Source organism: Zingiber officinale, chromosome 5A (assembly GCF_018446385.1).
Source record: "Zingiber officinale cultivar Zhangliang chromosome 5A, Zo_v1.1, whole genome shotgun sequence".
In the NCBI taxonomy this organism is placed as follows: domain Eukaryota; kingdom Viridiplantae; phylum Streptophyta; class Magnoliopsida; order Zingiberales; family Zingiberaceae; genus Zingiber; species Zingiber officinale.
In genome coordinates, this window is record NC_055994.1 from 31272288 (window position 1) to 31293645 (window position 21358).

Genomic DNA, 21358 nt, shown 5'->3' on the forward strand with positions numbered 1-21358 from the left:
ATTTAGAAAATGATAGGATAGCTAATGCAAAAAAATTTTAGCTATCTTATCCAAAATTTAGGATAAGGTATCTGGTGCTCTTATAAAATGATATAGTTCTCGTATATGTATTAATCCTAAACTGATTGATCAATTGTATGAACAAGATAGATTTATATTATAGTAATTATGAAATCATATTTGTTATAAATATTATAGTAGCTACGATTTCGTAATTGCTATGATAATTATAATAGTTACAGTTTCATAGTTACTACAGCATGAATATTGTTAAATAAGACAAGTTCATATTGTAGCAACTATGAAACAAACCATAGTTGCTATAATACGAATATTAGGTGAACAAGTTAAATCCGTATTGTAACGAATTATGTTTCGTAAACTTAAAAGTGACATATCTTAGAAAAACAAAACCAACCCAAATCTGTATATGAGGAAATGATCTAATAGGATAGAGTCCTTTTCATGAAAAAAAAACACTTAATAATTTTGCCCAATAATTATTCTAATATTTAGTTGCAAAATGAATCTAAAACATCTAATTCCATCGTAACATCCTTCTCCCAATTCCATTTAGTCTCAAATTTAGGAATATATATTCTATCGTGTAGAAATTGAAACTTCATGAACTATTCCAGGAAAAAAAACACATATACTTTATTTTTACTCAATATATTTCCAAAGAATAACTGTTTTATTCATCCTCTTCTGTTCCATAAATCAAACGGATCATCAAAGTGCATTCCCCACTTTTCCATTAACCCATGAGTTTACTACAAATGATAGAATTCACACAGACAAAAAGAATTACTAATGGTGCAACGAAAGGATAATTTTACTCCATTTACAAATAGCTATAGGGGTGATGACTTGTTGTCTAAGAAGTGGATGGTTTGATCAGGTTGCCGAGTCACAAAGGGGTTCCCTGTAGCATCGACGTCGATAACAAGAGTGTCACCATGCTGGTAATTTCTAGCAAGGATTGTCTCGCTGAGGACATCCTCTATGAGATGAGTGACTGCTCTTCTCAAAGGCCTCGCACCATAGATTCTATCGAATCCTTCCTGGCAGATCACGTCCTTCATGGCATCAGTTACCTCCAGGCTAAGTCTGAGGGATGCAAGTCTCTTCTTCACTTGTTCCAGCATTATATTCAGGATCTCCCGCATCTGAAAATGAATATATATGACATCTAGTTTGAGGGTAATATGGTGTTCAAAGTAGGAATTGAAGAGCAGACCTGAGGTTTCTGGAGGGAGCGGAAGAAAACCACCTCATCAATTCTGTTAAGTAGCTCAGGGAGGAAATATGCCTTCAACTCTTGTGTCACTACTGCTTTCATTGCAGCATAGGAGTTGGACTGTCTGTCTTCTGCAGTGAAGAAACCTACGCGTCGTTTCCCTTTGGAAATGGCTTCAGACCCAATATTAGATGTCATCACAATCAATGTGTTCTTGAACGAAACCTTTCGCCCCTATTTATCGCGAAGAAAAAAAGTTAGTATAGAGAAAATATCTTGCTTAACTAGTTCTTGCATAATATCTTCTTCATCGACCAACCTGAGAATCAGTGAGCTGGCCATCTTCAAATACTTGGAGAAGAATATTAAATATATCTGAATGCGCTTTCTCTATTTCATCAAGCAATATCAAAGTAAAAGGGTTGCTCCTGACTGCATCAGTTAGTGTACCACCCTCGCCATAGCCAAGGTACCCAGGTGGAGATCCTATTAGCTTGCTCACAGTATGCCGCTCCATGTACTCGCTCATATCCAATCGTAGCATTGATTCCTCCTTTTTAAACGAAAAAAAAAAAAGACACAAAAAAGCATTCAGTTAGGACATCAGCTAACCGAGAAAAGAAAAGTGATGAAAGGTATGTGCTTGTGCAGCCACTGGGGCACTGAATTATCATATCATCATGCTTTTGTGGATAGCAAGATCAAATGTTCCTAAGAAATTCATACTGGAATAACTGCTAAAGTTTGTCCAGTTATACAAACAAAAATCAAAGAGTTGTTTCAACAGTATGTTAGATTTTTTTTTTGGATTAAACAACGGCATTTTAGATGTGGTTGCATGTATGAAGCATTCATTCACTGGGCACATAAGTTCCAATTTTAATGATTAACAAGCTTCTGCCTTTCATGTAATGGATATATATGGAAGTGAGACCAGAAGGAGTAGGATATACCGATCCAAAATAGCATGCTGTCAAAGCTTTAGCCAGCTCACTTTTGCCAACTCCGGTTGGGCCACAGAAAAGCATTACAGATATAGGTCTGTGAGGATCATTTAGGCCGACTCGTGATCGCTTCACAGCTTGAGAAATGGCAGTAACAGCCTCATCCTGACCAATCACTCGTTTTTTGAGTTCCTCTTCCAAGCCAACTAGAAGCTTTCTGTCATCTTCGTTGAGCTTCTGAACTGGGATTCCTGACCAGAGAGAAGCTACTTTGGCTATTTCCTCAGCTCCAACAATCACTTGTCTGTATCATAAAATGGACCAGGGAAATAGTTTTGTTCTTTTATTAGAATCATGATAGCCATGTTGATAAGGGGGAAAAAAATTAAACATAAAATTGATGGATCTTACTCATAGTTCATTGAGAATGCAGTAGATGACACCTTTTCATCATTGACGATTTTGAAATTGTCTGAAATTCTATCATCTGATGAATATTTCATCTTATTTTTTGATTCCTGAACAGGAAAGAGATGTCATAGTTTACTTTAAACAGAAAAAGAGTCTTTCAATAGGGGTATTTTACATTTCATGGAAGTGGAAAAATACGTGAAAAGCAGACAAACAGAAACTCAATTCAAGGTTGACCTAAGTGAATAAGCCAAGTAAAGATATGTTCCAGATATAAAACACCAATCTATAACCTGATAGATTGGCTGTAGAAATAAACATGCTCATTTTGGACAAAGAACCAAAACAAAGATTAATGACATATAAATTGTATTTTTTAACAAACTTTTTCATTTTGAAAGGGTGTTTGCTTGGTGGGTTTGAGAATGAGGGAATGGAATGATAGTAAAAGATAGTGTTTGGATTGTTGGTTTGGGAATGACAATTTGAAAATGATTTCCAAATTTATGGGAATCAGCCAAACTCATATAGCTAGGTGGGTTTCATTTCTATTCCATCTTACTATCAAACTCATACCCATAGTCATTCCAGTCATTTAACCAAACGCTTCCACGTTTTTAATGACCTTTCCTTGTTCCTCAATGTCTTTCTCCCTATCCTTTTCATCCTATCCATCCACCCCAAGTAAACAAACACAAATCCAAAGACAGAAAAAGGCCAATGAGTCATTGAAATCATACCACTTCATGCTTCACATGGACAGCTCTAATATCTTGCCAATATTCTTCCGGTGACTTATAGAGCACAGAAATCTGTTGTTCCTTTCTCCTTTTGAATGCATCCATACGAGCTCTACTACCAGCTTCATCTATTAGATCAATTGCTTTATCAGGAAGATGTCTGTCTGGGATATATCTAGCTGAGAGTTTTACTGCAGCATTTATTGCTTCTAGGGTGAATCTACACTTGTGAAACATTTCATATTTCTCCCGTAGCCCCAGCAAGATCCTCACAGTATCCTCCTACATTAAGTTAAGACCACTTAAAACTGATCGTGTTAGATAGGTGCCAACTAGCAAGATTAGAGAGGAATTCCTCTTCTTTATGGATAAAAGCTGGTGGATTTGATCCTCCAGATTCTCCCATCCGAAAAAGATAAAGAGGAAGTCCAAAGTACCTGGCTAGGTTCAGCTATAAACACTGGTTGAAATCTGCGAGCAAAAGCTTTATCCTTCTCAAAATGTATCTTGTGTTCTTCCAAGGTTGTTGATGCAATGCACTGTTGAAAACAACTGCATTGTTAATGACAACAAAGCAAATGTGCATGAACTAAAACAACAGGTTGACCCTGTAGTTAAAAGATTGTAAAGTGCCTACTTCTAGCCTTTTGAAGGGGAAAGACTGGCAGATTTTTTAATATTTAAGCAAAATAATGCAAATCATAAAAATGAATCAAACAAAGAGATAACCTTTGGATACAAAGCCGTCAAAAGTGAAGTAGCTTATACATTGTTTTTCTAAGTCCAAATTAATGGAAATAGAAGGTAACATCAACATGTAGAAAGTATTTACAGTTGAAGATTAACCTGTAATGCACCTCTACTAAGGGAAGGCTTTAGTAAATTAGCAATGTCTAGACCAGAAGATTTGTTTCCTCTCCCAGCAATACCAGAGCCAATTAATGTATGAACCTCATCAATGAAGAGTATGATATCTCCTGCACTGATCCAATCATCTATCATGGCCACAAAACAATGTATTTACAAACAAAAAACCACACCATGCTATTTCAGCTGACCTGATTTCCGCACTTCATGAATCAAACCAGTAACTCGAGCCTCCAACTCTCCCCTCTCTTTGGTACCTGCAATCAATAAGCCTACATCCAGTGACAATATGCGTTTGGCCTGCATTAAGTGAACCTAAAACAGTTAGCCCTTGTAAGTAAAATCTAAACTAGAATCATCAAACAGTATGAGTAGCCCACCGCAAGGAACGAGGGAACCTCCCCACTTGCAATGAGAAGAGCCAATCCTTCAGCAATTGCAGTTTTACCAACACCAGCATCACCCAAAAGAATTGGGTTGTTCTTTGTTCTTCGGCATATGATCTGAATAATTCTTTGAATTTCCCTATCTCGGCCAATTACAGGATCAATAAGCCCTTCCTTAGCCCGAGAAGTCAGATCCACACAAAATTGAGTTATCATACTTTTATCTGGGAGACAAGAATAACTGTACATAAATCCGTATATCATAAAGAACAATTTATGTCTAACAAATTTAGGGTTGAGTTTTCCCAACTTTTCCCTTAAAAAAAGGAATTTGAATGTTGCAACAAACATAAAAGACAATCATGATGAATTATCATATATCTGTAGAACTTGGAGAATGGCAGAAACCTTTTGTCTTCTCGAGAGACCTTGCAAGTTTTCCAGCAGGAGGTTTCTGCTCTATCTTGTATGATGCTGTTGATGATTGCATATTTTCACTTTTAAGCTTTGCTTGGAGCCTTGAAAATGCCACCATTATTAATTGATTGAGATCAGCTCCCAAACTAAAATGATAAACCAGTTACTTGATTACCATTCGAAGTTTGGAAAACTGGAGCATGATTTTATTTGTTAGAACCTAGTTCAGAACGACTAAGATGTTTCTTTTACGAAGCAATTTTCCGTTTTAGAGATTGTAGCTATCAAGATAGTATTTGTTTGCCTTCGTATTTTATGATCGACTGGCGTCTTCTGAGCTTTAAGAAAGCTGACGGATAAAGAAAAGGAAATGCTAGATACCTTTTGAGCACCTTCGCAGCGCCGCCATCATCGACCTTGAACAAGCTGATGGCAATCAGCTCGGGGCCGATAGATTTGCATCCGATGCTGCTGCAGTACTCAGCAGCCGTCTGAAGCACGCGCTTCGTGCCGGCCGAAAAGGGCACGTCGGCCGCCGCCGACGGGGGAGCCGGCTTGGAGGTGCTAGACTCGGTCCACCACGCGAGGACGGCGTCTCTGGCGCGGTCAATGGTGACGCCGGAATCGAGGAATCCATCAGCGGAGGCGTCCTCGGCGATGAGACCAAGGAGGAGGTGCGGGTTGTGGACCACCGCGCTTCCCAAAGCCCGCGCCTCGCGCTGGGAGAAAACGACGACCGCAACGGCCCGCTCGTTGAACCGCTCGAGCAAGGCCGAAACGGGCTTCCGCGGCTGCCGGCGCCGGTGGGAGGGCAAGAAGAGAGGGGCGAAGCGGCGGTGGAGATCCAGATCCAAATTAATCATCAGGGAGGAGGAGGTAGTCAGTCGGGAGGAGGGAGGGGGACCTGCGGCGAAGAGGCGGCGGTGGGAGGCGGAGGAGCGGAAGCTGCGGGGGAGGGCGAGGGAAGAGATAGGAGAGGAGGAGCACGTGGCTTCCATTTCTTCCTCTTCCTTCTGCTCCTCTCTGCAAGGCGTTGCCGTTTGTTTCCTTGCGTCGTCCTCTTCATGCGTGAATGCGTGAGAGGTGAATTCTTCGGCGGATTCCTGACTTGCTCCGAGCAAATTGAGATAACAACAAGAGTGCTATTGCTCTCGAGGAGAGAGGGAAAGGAATGGACGGAAGGGCAGTCGCCTCCAAGGAAAGGAAGGAATTGCAGGGGAAGGAAGGAAGGAAGGAAGAAAGGAGGGAGGAATGGAATTTGAAAACAACATCCATTGTTTTATTTTATTTTTTAAAATAAAATCTATGTTTTTTTAGGCAGTTTTACTCTTTTATTTTTTTGTCCTCCAAATCACCGTTTTGGAAAGGTCCAAATCGCGTAGTTTATTCTTCCGAAGTAAAAAAAAGAGCATTCCGAACCACAAAAGTCCTTTCTTAGAAAAAGCGACCTATGTCCGACGCCTTTGAAAAAGTGACCTAGGTCCGAAGCAAATGCGATCGGTGGTAGACACTACAGATAAATTTTTAGTGAACGGTGTATGTAATTTTTCCAAGAACGGTTAACCTACGCTGTGCAAAAAAGTCGAATGAGGATGAGATGACAAACGTCGGGTCGGTAGAGAATGTGTAGGTTCTTGTCATAGAAAATGTGGAATGTAAAATAGGTAAGAATGGTCACTCCAATTTAGTATCCTATAACTTTATGGGAACTTTATAAGTTATTGTACATGGAAAAGAAAAGTTGATAGGAGAAAACCTAACAAATGTAGCTCCGGTACATGTTCTTCTCTAGCAAACAATGCAGTGTATAGCTCTGACGGTCTTCATGAGGTAGTTGCTCCTGACCACACGGTTCCCTCATAATCTTGAAGTTGAAAGCAACGAAACCTGGCTCCAGGTAATGGCTTTGCTAGTTGTCTGTTATTAGCTTGGATAACCGTTGAAGGGAAGTATAAGTTGTTGGTGCAGTTAGCACTAACGATTTAACCCAGGTTTTGATGAATGACAAATAGGTTAAGTTAGTTTTGTTGTTGTCTGACACTTTGATCGAGTGTGCAGGAGAAGTCCAGACAGGTCGACGGGCTGACCGGATGTCTGGCACGAAGTCCAAGCGGGTCGACGGGCTGACCGGACGCTTGGCGAGAAGTCCAGCTAGGTCGACGGGCTGACCGGATAGTTGGCGAGAAGTCCAAGCGGGTCGACGGGCTGACCGGACGCTTGGCGAGAAGTCCAGACGGGTCGACGGGCTGACCGGACGTCTGGCAGGTAAGTGAGGTAAGTCACTGGAGGGGAGTGACTGCGAGGACGCGTTCCCGAAAAGGAGACATTAGGCGTCGATCCGGCTTAGATCCATTTCGGATGTCTAAGTCGAGATCGTGACTAGATTCCGGTCTCGGAAAGACGGAATCTAAGTCATACTCTTTTTATCCATCTGTTGAACTTTAACTGTGCTAACAATCTGTTTTACAGGATACATATTTGCCTCGGACTAACTTTGTTTTGCAGGAAAAGGGAGTTTTCTGAAACAAGGTGGTCCGGGCGCCCGGAGGGGATCCGGGCGCCCGGAAGGCGAATTCTATCCAGCCGAGTCGTCGCCACGTGGAGCATCATGGTTTGTGCAGCTATGTCACATTCCAGGCGCTCGGAAGGGATCCAGGCGCCTGGAACAGCATATAAAAGAAGCCCCAGACAGGAGCTTCAGATGAAATTCAATTTAAGCTGAGAACTCTTCTACTGCTGGTCTTGCTGCTCGACGTTCAGTGCGATGCCAACAAAGTTCCGACAAAGTGCTACTTCGGTTTTTATTTAATTACCTTGTCGGTATTGCTTTATTTTCACTTGCATTTCCTGTACTCATTCTGTAATCATATTTCGACTTGTTAGTGATTGCCCAACGAAAGTGGTCAAGGACCACGGGCCTTCGAGTAGGAGTCGTCACAGGCTCCGAACGAAGTAAAAACATCTGTGTCTATTTTATTTTTCCGCTGCGTTTATACTCGTCTTTTTCGAATCGATATTCACCCCCCCTCTATCGACTCTGACGGTCCTACAAGTGGTATCAGAGCGGGTACCGCTCTGATTTGGTGCAACCACCAATCAGACAGGGGGTGAATTTTCTTTTATTTTTTTTTAATTAATTTTAAAACTGGTGTTTCATTAACTTAATATTTTTCTAATCAATTTAAATTAGTGCAACACGAATCTAGTTTTTTTTTTTCTCTCTCTTCCCGCACTACTAATCCAAGACCAAGTCTTGGGATATTTTTTGGTTATTTACCTGTGCACAGAATGTCCCAACAAGAAGGATTCAGCACAGTGCGACCTCCACTCTTCAACGGGGACGACTTCCCTTACTGGAAGAAGCGCATGGAGGTCTACCTCAAAACTGACTTTGACCAGTGGATGAGCATTACGAGACCTTACAAAATTCCGACAGACACCTCCGGGAATATACTGGATCCTGAAGAATGGACAGCTGACTTGAAGAAGAAGGCGTCAACAGAAAACAAAGCGATCAACACTCTACAGTGCGGACTAACAAGAGAAGAGCTAAACAGAGTCGGTCCACACAAAAACGCTAAAGAACTGTGGGACAAACTGATCGAGCTGCACGAAGGAACAAGCGACGCTAAGGTAACAAAACGAGACCTGCTTTTAAATAAAATTTTTAATATAAAAATGCAGGAAGGAGAAACAGCGAATCAACTCCACGCGAGGATCAAGGACATCCTCAACGGGCTCCATGCGATAGGCCACCAGATGGAGAACAGACACTTGATAAGATACGCATTAAACGCCTTTCCACGTAATAGTTTGTGGGCATCAATAGTGGATGCCTACAAAATTTCTAAGAATCTTTCTAAATTAAAATTGGATGAGCTTTTCTGTGAATTAGAATTACACGAACAAACTAATGCTGGAGCCGAGAAAGGTGTAGCTTTATTTGCAGGTTCCTCCAAGAAAAGCAAGCCTGAATTTGAAGAAGACGCCGACCAAGACTCCGAAGATGAAGAACACCTGGTGAACTTGGTAAGAAAAATGTTCACCAGGAGAAAGAGGAGCTTCAGCAAAAAGGACCTTCAAAAGATCAGCTCTCCCTCAGAACAAAAGAACGTCACTTGCTACGGCTGCAATAAAAAGGGACACTACAAGAACGAATGCCCAACACTGAAGTTCGACAAATCAAAGCCAACCAAAAAGAAGGCACTCAAAGCAACGTGGGACGACTCCTCGGACGAATCGGAGGAAGAAGAGCAGAAACATCAGAGCCACCTCGCACTGATGGCCCACGAAGCTGAAACAGAAAACGAATCGGAAGATGAAGACGTGTCTGAACCCGAAACAAGCCACGAGTCCGTACTCGTTTCCGAAGGCCCGAATGAGGTATACTTTAATTTAAACAAAAAATTTTTTAGAATCATTTCCTGCTTAAATAGTAAATTAACTAAATTAGAAAATGAAAACAAATCACTTCTTGAGGAAAATCAAAACCTCAAGGAACAAATCATAAATTCAAATCTAACTCAAGATCTAACACTTGAGGAAGAAAATTTATTACTAAAAAATGAGATTAACAATTTAAAAGAAATGTTAGAAAAATTCACAACAAGATCAAAAAATCTAGATTTAATCCTAAATAATCAAAAAGCATGTTATAATAAAGCCGGACTAGGATATAAGTCGAATTCAAATAAAACCTTCAAATCATTAATAACCCAATATAAATCAACCAATCTAGCTTGGGTTCCAAAAGTACCACGCAAGTAGGACTTAATCAATATTATATACCTAAAGAAAAATACATTATATAAAATCGAATAAACCAAACCAAAATCCAAAATACAAACCTAAATCAAATTCAAAATCTAAACATTTTAAAATCAATAAAATTATCACCAAGTTAACCATAACTATAAAAGAATCGACACAAACCTAAAACCAAAATCTAAATTAATGGCCAATAATTGGAGGCTCTAGAATAGTTGGCACCTCCAAAACTAACCTACACGACAGGGTAACCCAAAACAAACTATCCCGAGGTAATTAGGATTAGTTAAAAGAGACCAAGTTTAACTTGACTCATGGTCGGTGAAGTTTTGGATGATAGTACGTTAGGGAAGCTTGGGCATCGCATGTCTAGAAAGATATGGTTTCGATCTGGTGCATTTGGCCAAGTGGAACTGACCGAAGCTACCCTTAAACGAATCCTAACCAGTTAGACCAAGATTTAGTACTAAGTTCCGTGGATAAGACTATTCGGAAAACCTCGAAAGGTTGGTTACTTCTAATGATGTCCATGTGACTCACCAAGCTTAGAAGTTTATCCGAAGAATGTCTATTTGTGGAAACCAAAGCTAAGTCTGAATCTAACACAAGTTAAACCAAAACTCGATAATCAAACCAATTTCATCTCACAAAATCATAGGATTCCCTGATTGATAATATAGATCGGGTGAGATGAATAAGGCTTAAATTTTAAAGTTAAAATTTTTAATTTTCACTTAAAAATTAATTTCAAAATTTTAATTTTAAACTTAAAAAATTAATTTCAAAATTTTAATTTTAACTTAAAAAATTAATTTCAAATTTTAAATTTTAACTTAAAAATTAATTTCAAAATTTTAATTTTAAACTTAAAAAATTAATTTCAAAATTTTAATTTTAACTTAAAAATTAATTTCAAAATTTTAATTTTAAACTTAAAAATTAATTTCGAAATTTTAATTTTAACTTAAAAATTAATTTCAAAATTTTAAATTTTAAACTTAAAAATTAATTTCAAAATTTTAATTTTAACTTAAAAAAATTAATTTCAAAATTTTAATTTTAACTTAAAAATTAATTTCAAAATTTTAAACTTAAAAAATTAATTTCAAAATTTTAATTTTAACTTAAAAATTAATTTCAAAATTTTAATTTTAAACTTAAAAATTAATTTCAAAATTTTAATTTTAAACTTAAAAAATTAATTTCAAAATTTTAATTTTAAACTTAAAAAATTAATTTCAAAATTTTAATTTTAACTTAAAAATTAATTTCAAAATTTTAATTTTAAACTTAAAAATTAATTTCAAAATTTTAATTTTAACTTAAAAATTAATTTCAAAATTTTAATTTTAAACTTAAAAATTAATTTCAAAATTTTAATTTTAACTTAAAAATTAATTTCAAAATTTTAATTTTAAACTTAAAAATTAATTTCAAAATTTTAATTTTAACTTAAAAATTAATTTCAAAATTTTAATTTTAAACTTAAAAATTAATTTCAAAATTTTAATTTTAAACTTAAAAATTAATTTCAAAATTTTAATTTTAAACTTAAAAATTAATTTCAAAACAAAATTTTAATTTTAAACTTAAAAATTAATTTCAAAATTTTATTTTAAACTTAAAAATTAATTTCAAAATTTTAATTTTAACTTAAAAATTAATTTCAAAATTATAATTTTAAACTTAAAAATTAATTTCAAAATTTTAATTTTAAACTTAAAAATTAATTTCAAAATTTTAATTTTAACTTAAAAATTAATTTCAAAATTTTAATTTTAACTTAAAAATTAATTTCAAAATTTTAATTTTAACTTAAAAATTAATTTCAAAATTTTAATTTTAAACTTAAAAATTAATTTCAAAATTTTAATTTTAAACTTAAAAATTAATTTCAAAATTTTAATTTTAAACTTAAAAATTAATTTCAAAATTTTAATTTTAACTTAAAAATTAATTTCAAAATTTTAATTTTAAACTTAAAAATTAATTTCAAAATTTTAATTTTAACTTAAAAATTAATTTCAAAATTTTAATTTTAACTTTAAAAATTAATTTCAAAATTTTTTTTAACTTAAAAAATTAATTTCAAAATTTTAACTTAAAAATTAATTTCAAAATTTTAATTTTAACTTAAAAAATTAATTTCAAAATTTTAATTTTAACTTAAAAATTAATTTCAAATTTTTAATTTTAACTTTAAAAATTAATTTCAAAATTTTTAATTTTAAACTTAAAAATTAATTTCAAAATTTTAATTTTAAACTTAAAAATTAATTTCAAAATTTTAATTTTAACTTAAAAATTAATTTCAAAATTTTAATTTTAAACTTAAAATTAATTTCAAAATTTTAAACTTAAAAATTAATTTCAAAATTTTAATTTTAACTTAAAAAATTAATTTCAAAATTTTAACTTAAAAAATTAATTTCAAAATTTTAATTTTAACTTAAAAATTAATTTCAAAATTTTAATTTTAAACTTAAAAATTAATTTCAAAATTTTAACTTAAAAAAATTAATTTCAAAATTTTAATTTAAAACTTAAAAATTAATTTCAAAATTTTAATCTTAAACTTAAATTAATTTCAAAATTTTAACTTTAATTTCAAAATTTTAATTTTAATTTCAATTTTTTTAAATTCAGTTTCAAAATATTTAATTCAAAATTTTAAAACTTAACTCCAAAACCTAAAACTCTAACACAAAAAAAAAAAAAAAAAAAAATAATGCAGTCAAAAACCAGGTGCGGGCGCCCCTGGTATTCCCCTCCGGGGCGCCCGGATGGGGATCCGGGCGCCCCGCCCTAAATCAACCCCGGGTGCCCGGAAGGGATCCGGGCGCCCGGAGTCCCCTATAAATAAGGGGCAGCAGGCGCCCCCAATCTTTGCACCACTCACTCTCACTTTTGCCAAGGTTCACTTCGAACCTCAGCGCGAAAGTACTTTTAACTAAAATTTTCTTACGGTGAAGACGCTGTCGCGATTCAACCGAGGTCGTCAGATCTATATTTATCGATGGCTCCTCGGTAAAACTTCTTCCCCTATCTGAAATTTTATTTGAAATTATCTTTGCAAACTTTCTTAGAATATTTTTTTTTTAACAGTAAGAAACGAACAAATACTGGTGCTGGACCCTCCAATGCTAGTACAGACCCTAGGTTTCCTACAGACGAACTTAGGATTAAGTTTGAGTCTACTATTTATAAGGCCATTATGACTACCTGCATAGATAGATCGTTCTTTCTAAGGTCATGTCCCTCCGCTTTAGAGGTTATAGGCCACTATAACTTAAGGAACCTTGTCGAATGTACTAGTCCAATAAACATAAGTCTGTGTGCCGAATTTTTCAATAACCTAGTGAGAGTGGACGATCTCACATATACCACTAGGGCAGCAGGCATTGATATCACATTTTCCCCTACGACCATCCGAGAGTTCTTAGAGTTGCGTCCATCTACCTGTTCCTTTTTGTGCTATCCTCCGAGGGATCTACCATTCGGAGATCCCTACTCACATATTACTCTCGATACGATTTACTCGTATTTTTTTGGGGGAGAGAGATATCTCACTATGACACAGTTTAGGTCAGTAGAACTTCGGGTCCAGGACTACGCTCTTTATAGGGTTGTAGTCCTTTGCATTTTACCACTGACTACTCGGGACATCGCTGTGATGTGCCCATTCCATTCATTCTTACTTTATGCCCTGATTCATAGGTTAGATATTGACATCAGCCTACACATTTTCTCCACCATTATCTACTCAGCTGGATTCGTGACTGATAGACGAGTCCACATACCATTCGGTCACATTCTGACATCCTATATGTCCTCGTTGCGTATTGATATCACTAGAGGAGACATTGCCCATATGACCGAGTTCGATGTTATAGCAGCACGGAACTTCTCCCTAGCCGGTATCCAGATAGATAGAGATGACGGGACTATGTCTTGGCGGAGGGGGGCACAGCACCAGCCCGATCCAGACGCACAGGTGGACGAGTTCATGCTCGCACTATTTCCGGAGGAAGCCGCACCGGCTCCACCACCTCCCCCAGCTCGAGCACCACGTCACGCTCCCCGCTCTCTATCCGACCGTATGACCGGACTAGAGAGAGCTATGGCGAGTCTCCAGCAGGAGAACTCTGATTTTCATCGAGACATTCGACGAGAGGTAGCCGAGTTACGAGCTGCCGGGGATACCCGACACACTGAGCTGATGACGCTTCTCCGATCCTTGGGATCAGGACCACCCCCTTCATCATCTCAGTAGATCTAGTTATGACTCACTTCTGTATCTACACTACTTGTAAAATACTTTGGATCTATCTAGTGATAGTTCAGACTCACATTGGTTATGTTCCAACTTGATAGACTAGGATTTTTCAAAAAAAAAAAAAAACTTTCAAAAATGGTTTTGTCAAAGTATAAGTCAAATTTATTTGTTTTCAAAACTTGCCATTTTTAGATTTTCAAAAACAGTTTTGGCCTTAGACTAGTTTTGAATCCTTAGAAAGCATGTACCCATAGGACTAGTTTTTGAGCATCTCACCAACACCTTAGGCTTACCTTGCTTGTGTTTGACAAACATAGAAAGGGGTGAGATGCATAGGCCAACTGTCTGGACTTAAGATGCTTATTTCAGTGCATCAGCATAAGTCTGGACGTTAAATACAAATCAGACAGTAATCAGATTAAAGATAATCAGTCAAGTCATACACTGACCTTAATCTGACTAACCAAGTGAAAGCTACTATCTTCTGATAGTTAGTTAGTACCTAATTGGTTAGACAGCTGTTTAATTTTAAGATATCAAGTTCAGGGGGAGAAATTAATAGCAAAACTTGAAAGTTTAAATCCCATTTAATTTTTTTAAACCTGTGTTTAAAAGTTGAATATAGCATATTTAAACTTATTCAGTTCTTGTAAAATATGCTTGGAAATCTTTACACACTTGAAAAGTGAAACTTGATTAACTTTAAATTTATACTTTTCAAAATTCAACTTGTCTCCCCTAAGTCAACTTGATCTTTTTTTTCCTTGGATTTAAAAATTGTACTTGAATTTTGAACCAAACTCAGATATTCTTTTCAAGATTAACTGTGATTATTTTTTACAGTAACTCTACACTATGATTGTTTACCCTTGCTTATTTTTTTTGATGAATGCCAAATGGGGAGGGTTAGGTGGTTAAGTTAGCTAAACCAATTTGAAAATACAAACTAACTTTAAAAACCACATAAATGCATGTTGTTTCTTGCATATGTTAACACTAACTTAACCAGGTTGTCATTCCATCAAAAAGGGGGAGATTGTTGGTGCAGTTAGCACTAACGATTTAACCCAGGTTTTGATGAATGACAAATAGGTTAAGTTAGTTTTGTTGTTGTCTGACACTTTGATCGAGTGTGCAGGAGAAGTCCAGACAGGTCGACGGGCTGACCGGATGTCTGGCACGAAGTCCAAGCGGGTCGACGGGCTGACCGGACGCTTGGCGAGAAGTCCAGCTAGGTCGATGGGCTGACCGGATAGTTGGCGAAAAGTCCAAGCGGGTCGACGGGCTGACCGGACGCTTGGCGAGAAGTCCAGACGGGTCGACGGGCTGGCCGGACGTCTGGCAGGTAAGTGAGGTAAGTCACTGGAGGGGAGTGACTGTGAGGACGCGTTCCCGGAAAGGGGACATTAGGCGTCGATCCGGCTTAGATCCATTTCGGATGTCTAAGTCGAGATCGTGACTAGATTCCGGTCTCGGAAAGACGGAATCTAAGTCATACTCTTTTTATCCATCTGTTGAACTTTAACTGTGCTAACAGTTTTACAGATACATATTTGCCTCGGACTAACTTTGTTTTGCGGGAAAAGGGAGTTTTCTAAACAAGGTGGTCCGGCGAGGGATCCAGCGCGGAAGGATCCGGCATCCAGTCGTTGCCATGTGGAGCATCATGGTTTGTAACGTTACATTCCGTGCGCGGAAGGGATCCAGCACTGAACAAGATATAAAAGAAGCCCCGATAGGAGCTTCGATGAAATTCAATTTAGTGAGAACTCTTCTCGGTCTTCTTTCGACGTTCAGTGCGACGCCAACAAAGTTCCGACAAAGTGCTACTTCGGTTTTTATTTAATTACCTTGTCGGTATTGCTTTATTTTCACTTGCATTTCCTGTACTCATTCTGTAATCATATTTCGACTTGTTAGTGATTGCCCAACGAAAGTGGTCAAGGACCACGGGCCTTCGAGTAGGAGTCGTCACAGGCTCCGAACAAAGTAAAAACATCTGTGTCTATTTTATTTTTCCGCTGCGTTTATACTCGTCTTTTTCGAATCGATATTCACCCCCCCCTCTATCGACTCTAACGGTCCTACATAAGCACGTGTAATGCAAGGTTTAAAAAATTCAAGTAGTTGTAAAATATGTAAGTGTTATTATACTAATGTATAAATCAATTAATATGATGTGTAGATTTGCATTATATGGTAGCATAAGGTGGAATCTGCCACCCCAGCGGCTCCACACGATCGACCCCACGACTATGAGGAGGTAAATCAGGAAGATATAGTTGGTCAGTGCAAGGGTGGGTTTTTTTTTTCAGCTTTGTCGAGATTCGAACTCTTACCCTATAGTAGCAACTTTACCCCGTAATAACCAACTCAACCCTGCCATGGGGGTATAGATTTGCATTATATGTGGCAAAGGTGATTTGTTCATCCCCAACGCCCCCGCCAACCCGTCTCTGAGCCAACATAGAGGAGATAAATTATGAGTGACTACTAGTCATTGATGCAGTGGCCAAGGCATCGGGGCAGACATTCTCAAATGCTCTGAGTTTCGACCACATGACCTAATGTGACAACACCTCATGTCTTAACCATCGCACTAACTAACTCAACCCTGTCTCGAGGGCATAAATTTGCATTATATGTGGTAAAAGGCGTTTCGCTCGCCCCAACGCCCTCGCCAATCCGTTCCTAGGTCAGCACAAGGAGATAAATCACGGATGACTACTAAAAAAAAATATGGAACCGCCACATTAGCGGCCCCCCTAGAGCCGGTCCCACGGATATGGAGGGAGGTAAATGCAAGTACACAGGTGGAAAGTGCATGACGGAGACGTTAACCCCAAGCAGTGTAGCTATTAGTGTAGGTGGCCAAGGTATAGGGGAAAACATGCTTAGACGGGCCGAGTTTCGACCCTATGACCTCATGTGCCAACACCCCATGCCTCAACCATCGCACCGCCCCGAGGGGACATAAATTTGCATTATATGGTGGCAAAAGGTGAATACGCTCGCCCCTAGCGCCCCCACCAACCCGTCCCAGGGCCAACACGGAGGAGGTAAATCACGGACGGCTACTAGCCTTTGGAATAATGACTAGCACATAAAGAAGGCATTTACCTCGGCTTTGCCAAAATTTGAACCCCAAACCTCATGGTGGCAACACCTCATGTACTAGCAACTGGACCCATGATTATCTTGTGATCTTAATGTTATGCATTTAGACTTTAATGTCTTCCCTTATACTCTTAAGAGTTTAATTCAGAATATCCTAAATCAATACATAAAAAAAATGTGATTATGAGATTAAAGTTACTTATATATAAAATTTTAAATTGGTAACTAGAAAATTAGGAACATATAATGATCTATTGTCTTTCTTCACTTGGCTAGTATGTTATAAAAATATTCACATATTTAATAGAAATAATTGTTATTTACGGTTGCATCATACATTTTTTGATAAAGTTGTGCCACATAAGATGAAATCAATTGATTCAAAAAATAAACACGGACTTTGTGATGATACACCAAATATAAATACCAGAGGTAGTAAGATAACATCTTCCACTAGCTCCTGTGAGTGTTGTGGTGAGTACTAGAGAGAGTATGAATTGTATATATAATTTGAGAGAAGTTGTTAGTATTGACGATGTCGTAGGCCAAAGTTTTTTGGAAAAATTATTTGAAGATACATGGACTCAACAAGAAAAATACAACATTAAATGGTAACAAAATTTGAAAGAGATGTCTACAGGGTTGAATTTATAGGGAACGATATGGACTATTGAATAGATCCAACAATCATAATGATTTAGTATAGTGACCTTGAAGATGCATTTCCATTAGCTGAAGATGGATATGTAATGAACTAAAAAAATGACCGAGTTACAAATGCAAGAACCAAATAGGAGAGATGATTTTTATGATGGTAAGTTAATGTAAGTTTTGGTAATTTACCAAACAACTTAGGTGAATATGTATTTTCCCTGATCAAGTATATAGTTTTGGAAATGTCCAAACAACATAATCATTATCTTTGTTTATACATATCTCACTTTCTCTTTGCTGTTCATTTGAAAAAAATGTTGAACCACATTTTTTTTTTACTATGTTGCTGATTTGAAATTAGCAACAAAATGTTATTGCTTCCGAAATCAGCAACACAATGTTGTTGTTAATTTTTGTTGCTAATTTTCGATAAATCAACAGCATTGTATTACTTATTTCCAAAATCAACAATATGATGTTGCTGATTTCCAAAATTAACAACACATTGTTGTTGATTTTCAGAAATCATCAACTCAATATTGATGATTTTTGAAAGTGTTGTTGTTTTTTGGGAATCAGTAATAACTTTGTTGCTGACTTTAACTTTCATATTACTCACTACACTCAATGGGAGTATTAGTAACTAAAAAAAATTTGATTCTTGTGTGGATATTCCCAACCCAAAAATAATTTAAAGATGCACTTGCCGAGTAAGATTAACTATGGGACGTATAATATATCAAATTAAAAATCTTTGAATGAGCTTCAATTTGATATATTATGCTTCCTGTGTTTCAAATTGAATCAAAAGCTATGGCCCCTCAATATGTTATAACTTATAGTTATAGCAGCTATGAAATCGTAGTTGTTACAATGTATTGCTTATCTTCATATTTAATATGTAATAAGTAACTTATTATTTAAATTTCAAATACTAGTGTAGATATATTTTTTTGGCCTTTCATAATATAATGGACACTCATTCGAATTAGATGTATTATTCTTTAACTTTCATATTCCTCACAACACTCAACATCAGTATTAGTAATTAAAAACACTTTGTATTCTTGTGTAAATATTCCTAAGCCAAAAATAATTTAAGATGCACTTGATGAGTAAAATTTAACTATGGGATGCAAAATACATCAAATCGAAGATCTTTGAATAAGCTTCGATTTGATATATTATGCTTCTTATACTTCAAACTGAATCAAAAGTTATGATCTCTTAACACGTTATAACTTATAGTTGTAGCAGCTATGATTTTGTAGTTGCTACAATGTGTTGCTGATCTTCAAAAGACCAACAACACATTGTAGTAGCTAACAAATCATGGCTACTATAACGTATTGCTAATCTTCAAATTTAATATATAATAAGTAAGTTATTATTTAAATTTCAAACACTAGTGTAGATATATTTTTTGACCCTTCATGATATAATGGACACTCATTCGAATTAAACCTGAAAATAATTTAAAGATGCACTTGCTTAATATGCTCTAAAAGAAGCAGTTTATTTACAAAATAAAGGACTTCAGGAGAATAGGAGTTAAAGCAATATATGTTGAAGTAAATTACATATGCGCAATAATTACAAGGGGAGAATAGAGTTGACTGTTATAAAATATTTAGAAGAAAACTAGTGCGATCTTTTCTTAGAAAATGTTGATCATCCTACATGCACAACTTCTTTATTGCTTGTAAGATTGAAAGTCAATTTATGTCTACATATTTGTATACACCCAAAAATATTCAACGAGATATGAGAGGATGATTTATAGTAGATATATCATATCGGAAGGTATACAATGCACATTAAAAAGCTCTAACAAAGGTGATAGGTGATTTCAAAAAGGATTATGGTGACTTCCCTAGGTTTTTATAGGAGCTAAAATATAGAGACCCAGAAACATATCTTGCATTAAAAACAAGCGTCAAAAAAATTGGAACATTGTTTTTGGGCCTTTGGTGCATGTGAGAGAGTTTTTCAAACATACTTTCGTTAAGTTATTGGAATTGATGCAACACACTTGAGTGGTAAATACCTAGGTGTTTTATTGATGGCTATAGTAGTAGATGGTAATAGAAACCTTATGTCACTTGGCTTTGCAATTGTAGAGGTTGAGTGTGGGTCATCTTGGGAGTGGTCTCTAAATCACATAAAGGCATTTCTTGTAGTTGATCCATCAACAATGACAATAATATTCGATAGACATCGTGGAATATTATCTATAATGAGTAAAGTTTATCCTATTGCTCATCATTGATTATGTTGTTATTACTTGTCTTCTAATATGGTAACAAAGACTAGGGATAAACCTGCATTAGGATTGTTTTGGGTTGTACCTAGAGTAGATACAATTTTTGAGTATGATCAAATCATGTAGAGGATGCTAGAGAAACATGGGGACACTTATAAATGCTTGTAAAATTTTGAACCTACAAAATGGGAAAATGCACATTTTTCTAGAAGAAGGTATTTAATGCTCACCATGAATATTTCAGAAAGTATGAATGCATTATTCAAAAACACTTAAGACACTTGAGAACTCCCAATAACAGGAATGATAAACAACACACAATGGAAAAATTACACAATGATTTTATAATTATACGGAGGAAGTGTCTAAGTATGTAGGTCTTTTGACACTAGCTGCTATGAAGGAGATTAAAAATAGGAGACAAAGAATTGGGTACTATGCAATACATCCACATAGCATAATAGAAATAGAGTAGTGATTTCAAGGTCCTCCTATATAATTAAATTGGAGAGTCGTAAATGTAATTACAATGAGTTCTAGATATTATGGTTATCTTGTTCACACACTATCGCAGTGTGTGAGTATAAAAAATGGTCTCGTATCCGTATTGTGAACAATATTTTTTATTTGAAATATGAAAAAGTACTTATGCATAACATATATATCCATGTAGAAGCAAAGAATTTTGGCCAGTAGGTTCAGAAGAATGCACCATTTTACCACCCTATAGTGTTGCGCAACCTGGCAGGAAGAAGAAAGCGATGATTGAGTTGAAGCATAGTTGTAAGGTTAAAAAAATGTACAACAGGTGTAAAGAAATAGATTATAACAAAAGGTCATGTAAAAACCCTCCCGTGAAACAATCTGGTGAGAAGAGGAACAGGAAAAAAGTAAAGGAGGTTGGGGGGGGGGGGGGAGATATGTGAAAAATATTTGTGCAGGGAGCACCAAATGATCAAATCTAAGTTTTGTTAATGACAAAGGGTTCTAAGTTAAGTATTATTTTTGTTCTGATAGGGTTGACTAAGTGTGCAGGAAAGTTCTAATTGAGACTAGGCAAACAAGTTCTAGTAGACACTAGACAGGTGGAAAATTCTAGCTGTAGTTAGACAAGAAAGTCTTGGTCCTAGAGACTGGGTAAAGTCTTGGCAAGTCGAGGATGTCGGGCAAAATCCTAAGGTCGCAGGTGGAAGTCCTAGGGTCACGGCACCAGGTGGAAGACTGGACGGATCGGGGTTTGGACGTCAGTAGAAAGTCCTGAGGTCTTGGATGCTGA

At 36.4% G+C, this 21358-nt stretch overlaps 1 protein-coding gene across 1 annotated transcript; it reads right to left on the minus strand.

The window, feature by feature from the left end:
* Positions 1 to 729: 729 nt before the first annotated feature.
* On the minus strand, positions 730 to 6042 carry LOC121980406 (chaperone protein ClpD2, chloroplastic-like). Its single transcript, XM_042532428.1, has 12 exons — positions 5387 to 6042; positions 4997 to 5151; positions 4583 to 4812; positions 4394 to 4502; positions 4182 to 4312; positions 3773 to 3874; positions 3336 to 3617; positions 2596 to 2702; positions 2194 to 2488; positions 1560 to 1793; positions 1241 to 1474; positions 730 to 1169 (listed from the first exon to the last, which is right to left on the minus strand). Exons 1-12 carry the CDS (start codon positions 6001 to 6003, stop codon positions 855 to 857), a joined length of 2811 nt encoding a protein of 936 aa, XP_042388362.1. The 5' UTR covers positions 6004 to 6042; the 3' UTR covers positions 730 to 854.
* Positions 6043 to 21358: the final 15316 nt, after the last annotated feature.

Bases quoted from the DNA above. Each gene is read 5' to 3' on its own strand.
- LOC121980406 (XM_042532428.1), bottom strand. From the start codon at position 6,003: ATGGAAGCCACGTGCTCCTCCTCTCCTATCTCTTCCCTCGCCCTCCCC. The intron at 5,152-5,386 runs GTATCTAGCATT...TTATCATTTTAG, and splicing joins GCTGCGAAGGTGCTCAAAAG to TTTGGGAGCTGATCTCAATC. The intron at 4,503-4,582 runs GTGGGCTACTCA...CACTTAATGCAG, and splicing joins AGGTTCCCTCGTTCCTTGCG to GCCAAACGCATATTGTCACT.